The 17,684-nt window shown below is 36.3% G+C and overlaps 1 protein-coding gene across 1 annotated transcript; it reads right to left on the bottom strand.

Annotated features, from left to right (window-relative positions):
• Positions 1-1,136: 1,136 nt before the first annotated feature.
• Positions 1,137-16,952, bottom strand: LOC132176179 (uncharacterized). The gene is given in 25 exon segments (XM_059588313.1): positions 1,137-1,578; positions 2,174-2,349; positions 4,584-4,663; positions 5,013-5,158; positions 5,331-5,433; positions 5,500-5,687; positions 5,775-6,089; positions 6,475-6,579; positions 6,687-6,839; positions 6,970-7,218; positions 8,477-8,575; positions 8,655-8,720; positions 9,227-9,337; positions 9,614-9,715; positions 10,035-10,231; positions 12,591-12,774; positions 13,407-13,466; positions 13,864-13,954; positions 14,053-14,088; positions 14,234-14,307; positions 14,881-15,056; positions 15,376-15,466; positions 15,468-15,509; positions 15,776-16,135; positions 16,573-16,952. Coding segments are annotated over 25 exon segments (3,696 nt in total). The 5' UTR covers positions 16,897-16,952; the 3' UTR covers positions 1,137-1,410.
• Between the last annotated feature and the right edge of the window lie 732 nt (positions 16,953-17,684).

The following is a 17,684-nucleotide window of genomic DNA, read 5'->3' as shown; positions in this document are numbered from 1 at the left end:
TTTTAAATTGCATCCAGTGTCAGAATCATGAGATTCTGACACTGGTTTGGTGGAAATCTGCCACGCGTCAATTTGCCAAAGCATCTTGCTGTGTTGTCTTCTGCTTCACGAAGAGGCTTATCATGCTTTCTCTTATAGTACCGCCAAGCTGCTTTGATAAAAACAGGCTGCCCACATCTTCCATTGTTGAGAGTAAAACTTGAATGTCATCATTGCATGATTACGTTATGAAGGATCATTCACTCAAAGAGACGGGTAATCATCAGAATTCTAATAGTCATCATTGCTTTCTTCTTCAAGCGTTTTTAGTTTTCTTCCAAGTTATTAAAATAATCTTGGGATAACAAAGCAAGGAACAATGAATGTTTGTTTTTAAAATATGTGTGTTGGAAAAACAATGTGACAGGTACATCGTAGATTTTCCATTGGATGAATGTGGTAAGGAAGATTTGATGGCAACATCATCTTAAGTATGGAAAGTCACTTAGGCTTAACTGCACATACCACTTTGTTCAACTCACTAGATTCATGTTTTGTGAATTAAAATATAACTCCATTTTGCATGTTTTGAATTCAACTTTTTTTATGAATTAAGATGCCAAGAGCACTTCATGATCAAAGCCTTCAATTTTGATCTGGTTGAAGGTTTTTTGCCTTCTTTTCGCTGTGTAGATATTCATCCCTAGAGGCATTCCATCATAACACATAATTAAGCTATAGCAGGGAAATAGCTACAAAGAACATTTACTCTTAGGTTACGTTTGACAAAAAGAACAGCATTTATTGAAAATGAAAAAAGGTGGAATGGAATAGCCATTTCCATGGCCAATGAAAAAATGACTATTTCTTAAATTGAAGAATAGCTATTCCTCTCTAACCTTCTTCCATTTTCAATAAAGCCTTTTTTTCTTTTAATGGAATAGACATTCCGTGTACCAAACGTAACCTTAGTTAAACTAAGCATAGTTCATATAATTGCCAATGGATAATCAATTTCTTTCAACCATTTCTGAACAGACTTGTTCTGTCAGACTATCAATACAAACTCAATGTTCTCTCCAGGTTTTCTAGATCACCTGATATTGACAGCTCTATCCCAAAAACAGGTACACAGCAGAGCGTCAAGATACCCTGTCTCCTTAAGCAGCAATGATTTACTAAATTTATAAAAAATTCTCTCAAAGTTATGGTTAGATCCATTTTTACAATTATACAACAGTCTATGAACTGGATTCTGCTGGCAGATTCTTCACACTGCAGGGATCATACCTTCCTTTGGAGACTCTTCTAAATCTCACTTCCAGCACCCATCCTCCAGAGAAGACACAGGAATCACCAAAATACTTCTTCTCAAATATTTAGTTCTACAATTATACAAGAGACATCTGGGATGAGTTGAGCATGTTCAAATTAGCTACTGCTTGCAGGTGCTACATGGTAGGGATTCTCTTCTTTCGACTCTTCCAAGACTTCATTTCCGGTACAAGTGCCTTCTCCTCCAGAATAGGCACTCCCAGGAACCTTGACTAAAAGCTCGTCCTCAATTATGTTTTCCTGTTTCTCTGGATGCCCTTGGTCCTGAAATTCCTTAGTCCAATCAGGTTGTAATTTTTTCTGGATAAGGAATCAGGTTGTAACTTTAAGCACATAATTAATTATGTTTTCATGTCTCCAAACATTACTGAAGGGGCAGTCAGCTTTAACCATTTCAGACAATAACCACTCTTTCCGTCTTTCCCACATGCAGAGTAAAAACTCAAGCTCTTCATATGCATTTCAAGCTTGAAAATCATAATAAAAGAAGAAAGCACAAAGAGGTAGCCTAATTTACAGGAATCTTTAACCCAGTTGAAATGAAGCCATGAAACAAGGTAAGATGTCTTAGCCAGTGTGAAGAATAAATAAAAAATTTCTTTCATATTTTTCCACCTCTAAGTTAAACAGGCACAAAAAGATTTTAAATTCTAAAACATATGATCAACAATGATTTAACATAAGTCCGCCATCTGTGGGTTGTCATTACTATTCCATGATGGGTACTTAGGGAATTCTACAAGATTGATGTTATCATGAAAGAAGGCATCCTGGGGTATCAAAATGCACATCAAAGCAGCCCCCTCCCCTCCATTTAGCCCAAGCGGTTAAACTTCATTAGAACAGGAGACCTGTATACCTCAATATTAGTGTTCGTCTCTTTGGTCTTCTGATATTTTTTGAGGTCATTCATAATAACTTTGAGTTGTTTCCTAGCTTTGGCCCTTGTTGAGCGTCGATCAGCACCTTGTGCTACTGTAACATCAGAATGGCATGCCACACACAGAGTCCTCATGTTCTCTAGCCTGCATTCACCTACAGAAATTTTAAAAAAGATAAATTTAATAAATTTTGAACCAAGCTTATATCAATCTGCCTATATTGCGTGAAAGGAAAAAAAAAGCGAAAAGGATTGGAATTTCCAAGCCAAAAGAAGCCTTAAAAGATATATGAACCCTTACCAAAGTCATCGTTAAAAAAAAAAAAAAAGTTTTCAGCAATGCCACCACCACTAACAGGTATTCTCTTTAAAATTGTGAAGAGACTTGCTGGTTATTATTGCCTATTGGACTGATGTTAGCAGAGGCAATTCAGTATTAGTAATTTTAGTATGTCCAGAAGAATTCAAGTCCTGTACAGAAATCCATGGGCTTAAGTTTAATCATCAAGTGGATTAGGGAAGTTGAATGCTTGGACCAAAAAGAGTGGACTCTGGAAAGTCCACGTGCCCCAGCTCTCAAATTGAAGCAAAAGCAAGCACGTCGCTGGTTTTGAACAGGTGACACTAGATTCTGATATTTGTACAACAAACATGATTTAACCAAACAATGTAAGTGAAGAATCTGGTCAGACTATTTTCACCTGCTCATGTACGGGGCTAAGAAGCCCCTATATGACTGGATAAACTGTCAAAGAGATCCAAGGATACCTTAATTATTATAAAGTGTAACGACCCAGAAAAAAGCACTAACCACATTTGCGCTATCACCCCAAAAGAACTAGTAAATTTGAAGCTTCTCTAGAATTCATTATAAAGCCTAATTTCACCTAGTAACAAAGCAATGTGAAACTTAGTACTCATGATTATTAGGGCTACTCCTCGCCTTCTCAATATGAGACCAGAGTGTTAAAACTCCCCATTTTAAATTCTTGACGTCTTTGTCAAGGCCACTGATGCGGAGCACCAAATATGAGTCACAAATCACATGATTATGCTAATTATTGGGCTTTTATTATTTTAGTATTTATTTTCAGACGGGTTGTATTAATTTTATTTGAGACTATTTATTTTCATTTGGGGCCTTATGTTATTTTAGCGGGCCATTAGCCCAAGTACTACTAGGGTTAGGATTAGGGTTTAGCCCTCGCCTATTTAAACATAATTTTCTGATGTATTGAGCAGCTGATTATAAATGAAAATTTGTGAGACATGAATTTGTCTTTCCCTTTCCCCTAATGTCTTATGTTTTCTCCCCTTTCTAAAGCTTTTCTCCAAGCTTCTTCCCTCTCTTGGCTTTATTCTCTTTGTTCTCTAAGCTTTATTCTTATATTGCTTGTTGTCCTACATTAGCCACGTCATACAGTGAGCCACGTCATATAGTGCTCCAGTACCACATGGTCTGTCGTTACTAGGTGGCTTTGATACCATTTGTAACGACCCAGGGAAAAGCTCTACCCACGTCTGCGCTATCACCTCAAAATGTCAAGTCAATTTGAAGTTTCTCTATAATTCACTATAAAGCTCAGTTTCACTTAGTAACGAGGCGACAATGTGGGACTTAACACTCGTGAATATTTTTATAAACCCCCCACTCTATGTGGGTTACTCTCATCTTCTCAATACGGGGGCCAGGATGTACCAATACATTAGATTAATTAAGAATGTGGCAGGTCAAGATATAATGATTTTAACTTGTACACTGATTCATAACATGCATCAAGCTCTGGTATAAATTGGATTGAAAATAACCACTATTTAAACATTTGCTTATATTGAATAGTTAGTTATATAAAAAATTTCATAAAAAAGAGAGTATAATCATCAAAACATAGCTGTTCTATTTTCCATAATGATAATGTGCTCTTTGAAGTACCTAGAAAAGGAAAGGCACTCATGGTGGTACCTTATCTCATATGGGACGACTTTAAGGATAGTTCCATATATTTGATATCCCTGGAGCATTGAGTTTGTCCTTTTTACATTGTCCTACTGTGTGTTTCTAGTTATATCAGAATACTTTGATCTTGTTGAATTGTCTAAACACTGTTTTACATATTGGCAAGATCAACTGTTATAGGGTTGTTGTATTATCACCAAGTTATTACGATGATAATGACTTGTGTTGGAGTCCATGGACACTATGACTGAGACCATTGTATATTATCCATGCACTGAATGATAAAAAAAAATTCTATAAATTCAAGGTGGACTATCTGCAGGAGTTGCAAGTTCAAACATAAACTGGTATGGAAGACATCAAGTAGACAGATCACACTTCCAGGGAGAGCAAGCCCCCAAACATTAGTCTCAAGATAAAATAGTATTATACCTCCACCTCGGTAGACCGGAACAATGTGATCTGCATGCCATGCATTGCCCTCTGTTGGATCATTAACAAGCTTATTTAGCCTGCAGGATATCAAACAGATATAGTTAGGTTTGGGATCATCACAGCCATTTGGGAAGAAACAAGATGAGCCTATTGGTTAAGTATCACACAAGCTGATTTACTCCGTAACAAGAGTCTAACCCTTCCCAGCACTTGAGGGAAGTCTACCAAATGAGCTCAATAGATGGACAGCATTATTTTCTTTTCTAAAGATAGAGGATGTACACTTGATAAACATAAAAAAGAATATTATTGAGCTCAATGAATGTAGCCATACAAACACCACATTCAACTAGAATGTAATAATGTCTATTATTTTGTCCTGCAACAAATAAAGTTACCACCATCATTTTTCTTTCAGAAACTTACAGGTTCTTTCGTCTAGCCACATTTGGTGCAACCCTCTCTATGTACGCTTGTCGTCTTGATAATGATAAAGGTCTTATGTGGTTCACAAGCTTATGACAGTCTAATTGGCAGATTGCACAGACCCCATGTTCTAATTGAAAAAGTTCCTGAAAATTATGTTACTTCAAATAAATATGATTGAGCAGGAAACAAGTGAGAAATATTGAGAAAGCACCCAAGACTTTTTATTCAAAATACCCCATGTGAGCAAACAAAAGATATCCTAGATGACAATAGGTTCAACTTAATCATAATGTACAATATAGTTCATATTCAAACCTGACGGAGGGATCTGTTGCTAGTTCTTAAACGAAATTCTTGGAAGCAGTCTAGATTACAGAAAAGATCCTCAAAAAATTCTGGTGTCTTGGCATTGTTGCCCCTGAAAGTAAACAATATCACTGAAACAACGCATATAATTATAGCAAGATCATTTATCTGGACTTACTTGCACGGTGCCTGACAGAGTTTACAGAGAGGTTCATCTGTCAGGGTCCAACCCTGACTGTATTCTTTCTCCTTCTTTCCAAATCCACTACACAAATTAATCGTTTTCCACACAGCATTTGATGGTAAAGGCTTACTAATCTCATATAAAGGTGTCGAGCGTCTCTTACTTCTACCCTTCAGCAGTCCCTGGGATAGAGAACAATAGAATTGTTACTAAATCATTATACAGTAACATCCAGGAAAGAATCAGAGTTCAAATTCAATTAGACAGACCCCATTGTTGTGGTTAATGCTTTCGCTCAAGTAGCACAACTCAAGAGTCAATGGAAGTTGCAAAGATTTCCCAAGTAACTTTCTTCGGTCAATGGGCCTTAATCTATTCCACTCACTGACAAATGCCACAAGAGCATGCCTATAAGCTGGGTTATCCTTCAAAGATGTGAAAGATGATCCTTTGTTATCCTCAGCAGCAGGAGAAATTAGTGGCTCAAGTTCCTCAGGCCGGAAATTCTCAAAAAGTGGCCTTGGTCTCAAATCTTTCCCAGGAATGCAAGAATACAAGTGGATCCTATCAGTATATTGGCTCACCTGAAAAGTAGACAAAGCTGATCACAATTCATTAAAGCCCGTACAACTGCTTTCATATGTACTCTTACATCAGTACTTGCAACTACCAGAAGTAAAAATTGTTCAGACAACCGACCAACACAGAGATAGAGAAAGCATTTGCATATGGCAGAAAGTTATCCGATCAGACTTGATTGTCACAGCCATAATCTAGTGATGGATGAATGCAGAGATAAGTTTTCCCTAAGAGTAACAGGCTTTACTCTTTTGCAACAAATTTCAATGCAAACTCATAAATTTCAGAAGAATATGGCGATGGTAAGCAAAGATAATTTTATTAGGACCTTTGCCACATTTACAAAGGAAATGCATCGCAGTAGTAATCTATGCTGCGTCGGTACCTTACCTCAAATCGCAAGTAACCTACTTGGTCAAAGCAACTTTCATCAGATTCAATTGGCTGAGCAGGTCCAACATCATCTACTGTTGATGGAGGATAGAATTTGAGTTCCTGCATTCTCAAATATATATCAATATAACTCCTTATATTAATTATTTCTTAGAAGAAATAGTGATTCGGTTGTCTATGCTGAAACAGAAAAATTACTCAAGTTGTACCTTTTCCAGTCTATGGTTATCTTCACTGCCCTCATTCGTCTTACAAGGAGAAACTTTGCCAGCAATTCCAGTTTCAGCCTCAGAATAATTTACTTCCAATGTTCCGTCTGAAACAGGAACCTCGACTATAGCCACACCAGAAACCATATGAGCCTGTTCTAACAATAAAATTTGTCTATTTCAGCCAACCAAAGAAGTAATTCATAGCAAAAATGGATGGGGAAAAAGGGAAGGAAATCTATAAGGAAATTTTAAAATATTTTCTTAAAAGTTGAAGTTTTACATTAATATCAAGATCATCTCTTTGGGTTGGACTGCCACCACCAGAGCTACAAGGTTCTTCTAATCTATCATTTACTTTTTCAGCTACTTCACCATATGCTTCAAATGGCTGCAAATTCATAGCTAAGCCAGAGTCTGGCACTTTCATCCTCTCTGAAGAGAGTTTACCACATCCTGCTTCCCCAAAAATCTGATCTCCATAACTTCTATCACTTTTACCAGATGTTTCCAAATAAGAGACACCTTCAACCTGGCAATCAAAAAGATGACGTGTAATATAACAAACTAAGAATTAATTAACAATAATAATGAAATCAAAGATAAATGAACTACCTAAAAAAGTCAAAAACTTGTATTTCATAACATCAACAATGCCCAATATGCCAGGCAGAAGGGATTAGCCAGTGAGGCAGAAGAGAAACCAAGTTCCAAAACATGACCAAGCTCCGATGCTCACAGCAGAGTACGAAGCAAAATGAGGGCCACATGAATTTAAAAAACTAACAGAAGAGATGCTTGGTCTAGTTGCCATTATCATTATAATTCTATCTGCTTCATTTAACCAGACATGACATCTATATTGTTTGAATTACTGAATTTGTATATACTAAAAGAGCTGCCCAATTAAGCACATTTCATAGTCCTTGAAAGTTCGATAAAACTTGGTCTTTGATTTTTCTCCCATTAAACAGAGAGTCCAAAGAGAATGGAAGTACACATTCTGCATTCCACATTGAAATTGTAAATCAAAGACATCTAGAGGCCGATAAGGCTGTCCAAGATCCTGAGAATCAAGCCGCACACGCGTGCGAGAGAGAGAGAGAGAGAGAGAGAGATGTACAAGTAAAATCAAGAGTCAAAACATAAAGATGTACAAGTTAAAAGTAAACCAACCAAAGCACATATAACAAATAGGGGAATCCCAGCCAACTTAGCTAGAGAAAGGGATCAAACACCCAACGTGTACAACTTTAACTCAACTTCAAGTGATAACCATCTTCACGAATCTTTTAATTCCTTTCCTTCCAGAGCTAAATGACCCTTCTTAGTTGTTAGAAAACATCTTCACATGCCAAGCACTGAAGATATCATCTATCAGACCTAGCCCATGAAATCCCCTAAAAAATAAAGAGGCACCCCTCCATTAAAATCTAATATATAGCAGAAACAAAGGAACCAACACCCCACCGCTTAAACAAGGACGTAGTCAATCCAAAGTAATGGCCAAAAGAAAATCCAATCAAATTTTTCTTCTCACAATCTATCTTAGATCTCGTAGATTTTTACAGTGTCTAGGGATCATTCCTATCTGCTCTTGTATATAATGACATGCAAAGTCAACAGTTAGTTCAGCGAGAAAGTAAGTGGAGGTCTCAAAACTTTTCAACTACATGTTTGTAAGTTGAAAAGGGTAATTTAGGAAAACTATTGGTTTGAAATGAGCATTTCCAGTAACAGCGCTACTCCTACCTAAAAATAAAGGCAGGAAGAAGTGAGTGGGAGGATACCGGTATCTCTTGTATGGAATCATATTTTCCATCCATTGTAGAGGAAACACGGCATAAACTCCTGTTTAACTTTTGCCAATGTAAGTCATCCATGGTATCCTACAATGTGAACAAAGCATCAGTTTATGTGTAAATAGAAATGTCTACAAAATCTAATGACAAAACAAAAATTTCGAACCTTCGCACAAAAAATGTATACGTTGACTGCACTAGTTTGCCCTCGCCTGTGAGCTCTATCCTCGGCCTTCAAAATTAGTTCAAAGGAACTTCAACAATCAAATAGTCGCTAATATAAAATTGGGAAAGAATCAAACATTTATCCTAGACTTAAATTGTGCTGATTATTTGTAATTAAATGTGTCTGCCTCTAACTCTATCATGTCCAGTCTCGCCACACATTCATCTCAACATGAAAAATTTGGTTTCTAAGTTATGGATCACTCAAAAGCATGCCAACCAGCCTTATGAAGTGTCTCCTTTGTTTTGATGACTAGATGCTCCCCCTTTGTTTTTATGACTCCTTATAATACGCGGAAATGCTTTACAAATAGAACAGCGCTGAATTGCATCAAAAACAGAAAACATATGTATGATAATGGTGTGACTACGAGATTTCATGGTTGGCAGACAATCATCATATTAGAGAAATTCAATGCTACTGAAGTGATTACAAAAAAGAATAGGAGCAATTACGCATATTGCTGAACTAGTAATATACAAATTTAGGAAAATTGTTGAATAGTGTTGGACCTGAAGCATCAACGATGGGGATTGAGGCAACTCCAAGAACACAACATTTTGTGCTGACGAAAAATCAAGTCCAACGCCTCCAGCAGTTATACCAATTATTGCAATCTTAACCTGATGAAGGACATCCAACACATCAAACCAAATAATTATATACGGGCTAAAATCTGGGGAAGTGGACTTGATTGCCACATTGGGCATTGACACAAGCTTGTAAACTTGATCAAGGTTTTGGTAAACTTCAAATGGTGAGAACACATTAGTTATGCTTGATGATCTTCATACAATTACTGCTTTTAAATCCCAGAAAACCTTTACTTCCAACAAACAACCAAAAGGTAAAAACACACCGTAGATAAATAAAGCTGGGAAAGAGAACAGTATACGTGCCTCATTTGAAGATCGGAAGGACAGTACAGCAGACTGCCTATCTCTGGCAAGTGTATTTCCATCAATGCGGACAAAACCAATCCCTTTCTCACATACAAATTCCTGATAATTCCGAATTGACAAATTACATCCAAACCAAATATTTTATTTAAGTATCCTAGACAAAACATAGCAGGAATACAAGATATTCTTACTTATTTAACAACACCCTAAGTACTCATGCTTCTAGTTTGGGAACACCTCGGATACAGAGTGGGGGGGATGAAGAAAGTATGAGAGGATAAGAGATTATATGAGATCCTGGTAATATATAGGGTTTATGCAATATACCCCAGTACCCTCGAATGGAGTGGTTACCACAAGTGCATTCAGGCCATTTTCAATAACTGAACGGGAAGCACCACCTGAGAAAGAGTCTCACCTGTATTCCATCAAGGACCTTAAGATGATGTGCAAAAATTATCATCTTATGAGAACTACAGTGCAAATCCAAATCTTCTGTATCATCTGACTGTGCAACAAGTGGATGAATGGAAAGCCATTCACAAAAACCAGAGAGCTTTGCAACACCTAGTTCTTGGTAGGAGAGCTTCCCTGGACTGCAACGATCACCACTAACTGAAAGCATAGGGAGAGAAATAAATGTGCATAAAATCAGGCTATATGCATGAATTGTAAACTCAAAAATGGCTTCTTCACCCAATAATAATAAAGCAGCACTCCATAGACAACTTATTATCAAGTTAAACATCAGATGAAAGCATTAACAGCTTGCAACATCAGCATCTAATTAACCTGTCAAATTATTCTTATCAAAGATGAAATAAGTTTATAAAACAATTTCATATCCAGATACCGTACTCTAAATAATTCATCCTCCTACAGATACCTTCTTAAAGTTAAGTGTGTCTGTATGTTTGAATGGAGAGACATAATAGTGTCTTTCTGCGTGTTTATGGGTGCAAGCCCAAGTATCCACATGCAGCTAAGAAATATTATAAGGATACCACTTGTTTAGATTATGATCAAGAATGACTCAAAACAGGAAATGCTCAAGTGACAACCAAACTCAAACACGTCAAAAGCAACTTGAATTAATGCGCTTCTTCCATAATAGAGCAGCTTTTCACGAGCTCTTATTTGCAAAATCAACAAACTAAAATTAAGAACATAATTCATGTTAGATGAATCTATAAGTATTACATAAATGATGTAATTGATCAGTGGAATGACATGGACAATATGGTCAGATGTGTGGAATAATAGGCATAAAATGATGTCTATTTAAATGATAAGATACTGTAAATGGATGTGGGACATTTCTCCATCCATCTGCTGTTGCCAAATAGGAATACTTGACATGTGATGATGCAGAACAAAGAGCTCAAGAACAAAATCTAATTTACGGCAGCAGCAACATGATGTTTTAAGGGTTATTTGATTGCAAACATTTGGGGAAAAAGTTTTGAGGCTTTGAAGTTCTAAAGGTTGAGAAAGATAACCCAGGGTTTCTGGCTTAGATCTTTTTAGAAAAGATTGAATTCTGATGGCTTTTAAAGTGGCTGAAATTAGAAAGCAAAGTCACAGGTCAGGTTGCAAGATTTTGTTGGCAGCAAGTTTATCATAGGTTTTAGGAAGAGCTAGAGTTTTTCAAGATTTTGTTGGCAGCAGGATTTTGTGGACGACGGCTCTAGGAGCTTAACTTTGGGTAACTAAAGGAACATGAGCGTCGTATTGGTAGACTGGGGTTGTATGTACAAGAGTTGGGGGAGTCCATAGATCATTTTCTTATGCATTGTGAGGTGATAAGAGAATTATGGGTTGTGTTGTTCCGTCTTTTTGGTTGGTGTACAGTGAGTAATGCCTAGAAAGGTAATAGAGTTGTTGGTTAGCTGGAAACGCCATATGGGTAGCCGTAACATTTTAAAAGTTTGAAGGATGGGTTCTACGTGCTTAATGTCGTGCAATTGGAGAGAGCAGAATGCAAGGGACTTTGAAAATTTCGAGATTTCGATGATAGAACTAAACTTCATTATGTTCAAATCCCTTTATGCATGGATGGCGACATATAATAGTCCCCAGTTTTCTAATTTTACTGAATTTTTGGACTTCTGTGCTTCTTTTTCTTCCTTATAGCGGATCTCTCCTATATATTTTTTCTTTAAGTAATCGAAATATCATTAAAGGCAAAATGCACAACCCGAATACACAGGAAGTATGCAAAATAAACGATCTCTCATGTATATATATTTTTTTCTTTCTTTTTTTTTTGAATTTATTTTATATGTCCACACAAAAGAGGGAGAGAGGATTCGAACTAGTGACATCCGCTTCATGAGGCGTAGTCCCTAGCCGATTGAGCTACCTTTTGAGGACACTCATGTATACTTTCTAAATACACAGGTTGCACCTCTTTGTGCTTTCTAATGAAATTGAGTTACTTGAAAAAAAAAAAAAAAAAAAAGCTTTCGTTTCTCGATGGTGAAGTAACACTAAGCTCATATGTTATAGTTTCATCTTATATGGCTCCTTTTTATGTGCATAATGAGAATAATACATGGAATAAAAAAGATTAAAATAATTTCATTATGAACATTGAAAATTTAACAAAAACTTACTGTCTTTGAATTAAAAAAAAAAAAATTACGCACATATAAAGATCTAATACCTAGCCCCAATATGAGTTGGACTTAAGGATTTTAACTACTAAACCTAAATTAGACAACCATTAGAAGCCTATAATATATATATATATTTTTATTTTTTTATTTTTTTATTTTTTAAATAACATAACATCCATAATATAGTCCAAATGGACCAAAACTACAAACCATCCAGAAAATACAAAATTACAGAAATACCCTAATTCCAAAAATCAAGAACGAATAAATTATAACAAAAGTAGCTCATAACTCGATCATATCAACTTGATGCAAAACAGTTGTAGAAATGTTTTTGATAAGTAATTCAATCTTACCATCAGAGTCATCTAAATTTTCTGAAGTAATGTCTTCGGCAACACTTTTTTCGGAAGCATCACTGTTCACCACCCGAATAGCAGCCTTGGCCGAAACTATATCTGATCTCTTCATCAATAATCTTACAATTTGCCGACGCTTAGGTGGTAACTGCACTAGTAAATGCTCCTTCAAACGTCTTATCTATAATAGTGAAACAAAGATCAAAGAATCAGAAATATTCTCAAAAAGAAAGGCCAGATAAGGAACTGCTTGGACGTTTACAACAGTATTGCCCTAGAGTTATTCTTCTTGGATAAGCATATCTAACTAGGTGTACTGCAAATTACTGCATAAGCTACTTATATGCTAAACATGCTCTTAAATAATGTATTATGAACAGCCAAGAAACTAAGAGAAAATTGAGCTACTATTAAATGCTCTTGCATGTAGGTAAGACATTGGCGTCCACCAACAGTCACGGACCTAGCTCCAAAATCACACTCCTAACTAAACAGTTACAATGACCTTCTATGAGTGGCTATTTTCCCCAAAATCATGATAATAAATATGATTTTACATTGTTAGTACCCAAAAAAATTGGTGAAAATCTAAAATAATTTCTAAAATGGGGCAAGGTTGTAAACAGCCATCACTATAGCAGTTCTTTTTTCTAAATATAAAGAATCAAATACACATGCTACTTAAATTTCCATTTAGCAGCTGATGTTGGGATACTGACAGTGGCGTGGCTTTTTGTGAAGATAGAATTACAAAACAACCCATCACACATGTATGAGCATTGCAGCAAGCATATTGAGAACAAGAGCACAGACCATAACGGTTTGCTTAAGCAAAACATTCAACTCCTCCAAGCGAATTCCCCTTGAGAAATCCTGCATTAACAATATGAAATGTTTTAAAACTTTCAATTTCAGGAGCAGAATATGGGAAAAAGCTGATGGTCATAAAAGACATTGATCTTTATCCACAATTCCCTGGATTATAAGTTATAGTATCTCCATTAGCCAATCACATGGCTTACCTATTAGCAATGTCTAAATAGAAAACAAAGATAACTTCATCACCAATGAATAGGGTTAGCCGCATGGGCTCTAATCATTTTCACGACAAGCATGTATCAGCTTGATGCTCTCTCTTTTTTTTCTTTTCTTTTATTTTATTTTATTAAATTCTTATTGGATTCTTAAAACAACAACTTAACCACAAGGCAGTGCAAAAATTAATTTATGGAACCATATAGTGCCCTTCTAAAACTACTAGAAAGAGTACCTGATAAAACTTTCCTTGAGAACCCTGGACAACTTTGACGGCACAGTAAGTTTTTGCAAACTCATATTTGGTCTTGCCCAGTAGACCAGGCCTATAAACAGCAGAATTGTCAAGAAAAAATATATTAACTAACAAACTATGGAAATGAAAATCAATCTTGTAAGATATAAGGGTGTGGAGAAAACTTGCCATAACATATTTATCTGATGAAAAATGTCATATGGCCTATGATCACCTAGGAAAAAATACGACTAAGATATTAGAATGTTGAACATAGATTGAAAATAAACCCACAAAAAACATCAGAAAGCTAAGCAGGATAGAGGCACAACAAAAACTGAATGACAACATTGTTCACAGGTGGCACAACCTAGACAAAGAAGGTGTCCCAGATAATAGAACTATGTGATTGACCTTCATAGCCACGTCAAGGACAGCTTTTATCTGTCAACACACAAAAAATGATAACATATGGTAAAGGTTCTCTGAAAATGAAAGTACAGTCAACTAACCATAACATCCAAAAAAAAAAAAAAAACCTGAACATGAATGCAAATTCAGAAACAAGTTTGTACAAAAGGTACATAATATAGTTCGTCCATTAGAAGCATCTCTCCTACCAGTCATTATAAAAGAGAATATAAGCACAAGCCAAATATATTTCACAACTCAAGCAGAAAATTCCTCTCTAAACTAGCACCACATAGAAATAGGTCACCTGACACAGAGACATGTAGAAACTCTTCCACCCAAATAGGTATCATTTGTTTGAAACAAAATCAAACTGTTAAAAAATGTGAAATCTTTGTAACGATGGACTTATGTTACTTGGAAAGTATTTTTACACTAAACAGCTATATGGTCATGGGCAGAAATATGGCTAGTAAAGAGGGATATAATTATTCCACCTCCTATCGAGGCATCATTATCATTTATTTTTTCTTTAACAGGTAAGAAGAAGAGATCAAATCCACCAATAAACTTTCTATACAAAGATATATAGGCCACAGTTTGTACCTCTTCTGATTCTGATGCTTTCTTAGAACACCGTACATGGTGAGATTCATCAACTATCAAGAAAGCCCATTCTTGTTCAAGCATGCTCTTTCGCAAACGGTGAAGCATTGTATAAGAAATAACCACAACTCTAGGGCATCTCTTTAAAGAGGTAGGATTATCTCGATGCCCAAAAACTGGAGTCAGAAGGAACATGCAAGCACTAAGGACAACAAAATATTGTGTCTACGTAGCAAGGAATAAATACAAATACCTTATCAATAAGAAGTCAATTAGAAGCATGACTAGGGCACATTTTTAAAATCATAAAAGTTTTTCTTCTTGTGTTTTTGACGAAGGACCCAGCTCATTAAGCTTGGAACGATAAGCTCTTTTGTAAAGTGTTCTATCTATGACCAGCTTCAATGATTTGCGTTTACAAAAAACAAAGATTTTGTTTATAAAAAAATTAAAAAAAAAAAAAAAAAAAAAGAACATATGGAAAGAAAATATTACCAAGATGGATATCAGCAGGCAAACAAAAGGGAAGCCAACGTTCTAATTCTTCTGCCCATGAAAAGCGCAAAATAGCTGGGCATACAACTAAGTGTAGAACCTTCATTCATGAAACAGGATGCAATAGCAATAGCCTGAAAAGAGATCAAGCATATAAAAAAGTTTTAAGTATCATGCCATCTTCTAAGAAAACTTCAAAATATAAAAGGCAGGCCTATCAATGTGTATACATAGTCAGAAAATTAAGCTTTCTATATATCAATGTAATTCCTACATTATAAACACTGACAAATCATGTGCAAATGTATAAGTTGACTCTAACTTCCAAAGCATTATATTCATGAACAGTGACATCAGTGATGGTACATGCATTAAAGGCACATCGGCTATTTGTACATACCTGCAGTGTCTTTCCCAGGCCCATTTCATCTGCAATAAGGCACCGACCACCCCTTCGCAAGCCAAATCTCACACCTTCAAGTTGGAAGGGCAAGAGTGTGTCGAGCAACGTCTTTGGTAGCTTCCCAATCAACTCATCAACCTTCTCATCAGACAGGTGTTCTGGCCTGCACGGTATCCACCGCCCTGAAATAAATGAATGAGAAAGCCTCTCGACAACATTAAACGTCCCCCATGGTATCTCTTCCACCTCAATGCTTTTCCAGCTCTTTAAACATCTCAAAACAGAATTGTAATCCCTCAGCTTATAAACACACGCCTTCCCACCACCATGATTTTGAGTGTAGTGTGATGGCATGACCTAGGAAATGTCAACATAACAGAAACTTAGCTCTACGCAAATGTTAAGATATATTCGAAATTTGTAAAAAAATAATAAATAAATAAAATCGTCGATTACATTTTACCCAGCAATGGTTTGGGCAGTTTTTGATTTGTCAAATATATACTTAATCTACTGAAGCTACATCCTTTAATATTTTCTCAGGCACAAATGATCTAAACTTTTGAGTGCAAATCAAGTTTATCGAAAAGAAAACCCAGAAAATACAATTGCAATCTCATTGCTACCTAAATACATTAAACCCATGAAGCCAAAGAAAATAAAAAATCGACCCAGCGGGTAAAGTGCTACATTTTTTTTAACTATAAGATGGCAATTTGGTTGCGAAATGGGTTTCTACATAAATTGTTTTCCACCATTTTCTCACAACCCAAACAAAACAAAAAACCACTTACAGCGGACAAACAATCGCTCAGTCTTCGCAAGCACTCCTCGTCTCCCGGACACATAAATCCCTGGACAGCCTCGGGCGCGGCGAAGAACGAGTCCGGCGAGCAGATTTCGAGCCTGACCCTGAACTTCTCAGGCATGGGAACCGGGTCGGCAGGGGGTCGTTTTTCGCCGGAGAGCTTTCGGCACTTAAAGAGCTCCCAGGGGTCTTGTGGCAGCCGCTTTTGCTGTTGTTGCTCGGAGGAGGATTCTAGAAGGACCTTGCGCTTCGCCAGCGCCGCTAGGCGGTTCGCCTCCGCTCGCTTCCGTTGCTCTTCCGTGATTTCCATCTTAGGGTTTCAAACACCCACTCCCACACACAAATTTTGAAATGGAGCTACGACTGGGCGGGGAAAGAAGGAGGGGACAGTGATGCGATTGGAGTGCACGTGCGGGAGTTTGGCGCGTGTAACCTCGCGCTAATCAGTGTGGACCGGGCTTGTGTTAGGTCAACCAAGTAACTTTTTCTTTTTGGGCCAGCCCAACTTTGGAATTCAATTTTTATAAGATATTTATATAATAATAATAATAATAATAGAAATCCTATTTAGTAAAATGTTATTAAATTATAACCACATAACAATGAAAATCGAGTAATTCTAAAAATATCTCTTATGCCCCTTAAAGAATGAGATGACTTTTAAAATTATCATTTGATCAAAATTTAATAGTGATCAATCACAAGTCTAACAGTAATTTTAAAAGTCACATCATTCTCGGAAAAACACAAAATGAACTTCTAGTATTACTCGTGAAAATCAGCTATTGATTTTTTTTTTTTAGAAATAATTCATGTCAATATTTTTCCTATATTTCCCCACCAACAATTAAATTCGCAGACTTATGTGGACCTCACACAAATTCAATAGTGAACCCCACAAATCTAATGGCTGATCTATTGATTTGTAAAATGATATAAAAATAATATTAACATGAATCATTTTTTTTCCTTACAAAGCCGTTGTTGATGCAAAAGTTAATTTTTACTGTCATGTTATCTCAGTTATATGCCAGTCGTATAGCAAATAAAAGGCTAACTCTTGTCGCATGCATGAATATATTGGTGACTTGATTTTGT

This window comes from Corylus avellana, chromosome ca3 (assembly GCF_901000735.1).
Source record: "Corylus avellana chromosome ca3, CavTom2PMs-1.0".
Lineage (NCBI taxonomy): Eukaryota > Viridiplantae > Streptophyta > Magnoliopsida > Fagales > Betulaceae > Corylus > Corylus avellana.
This window is presented reverse-complemented; position numbering and strand designations above follow the sequence as displayed.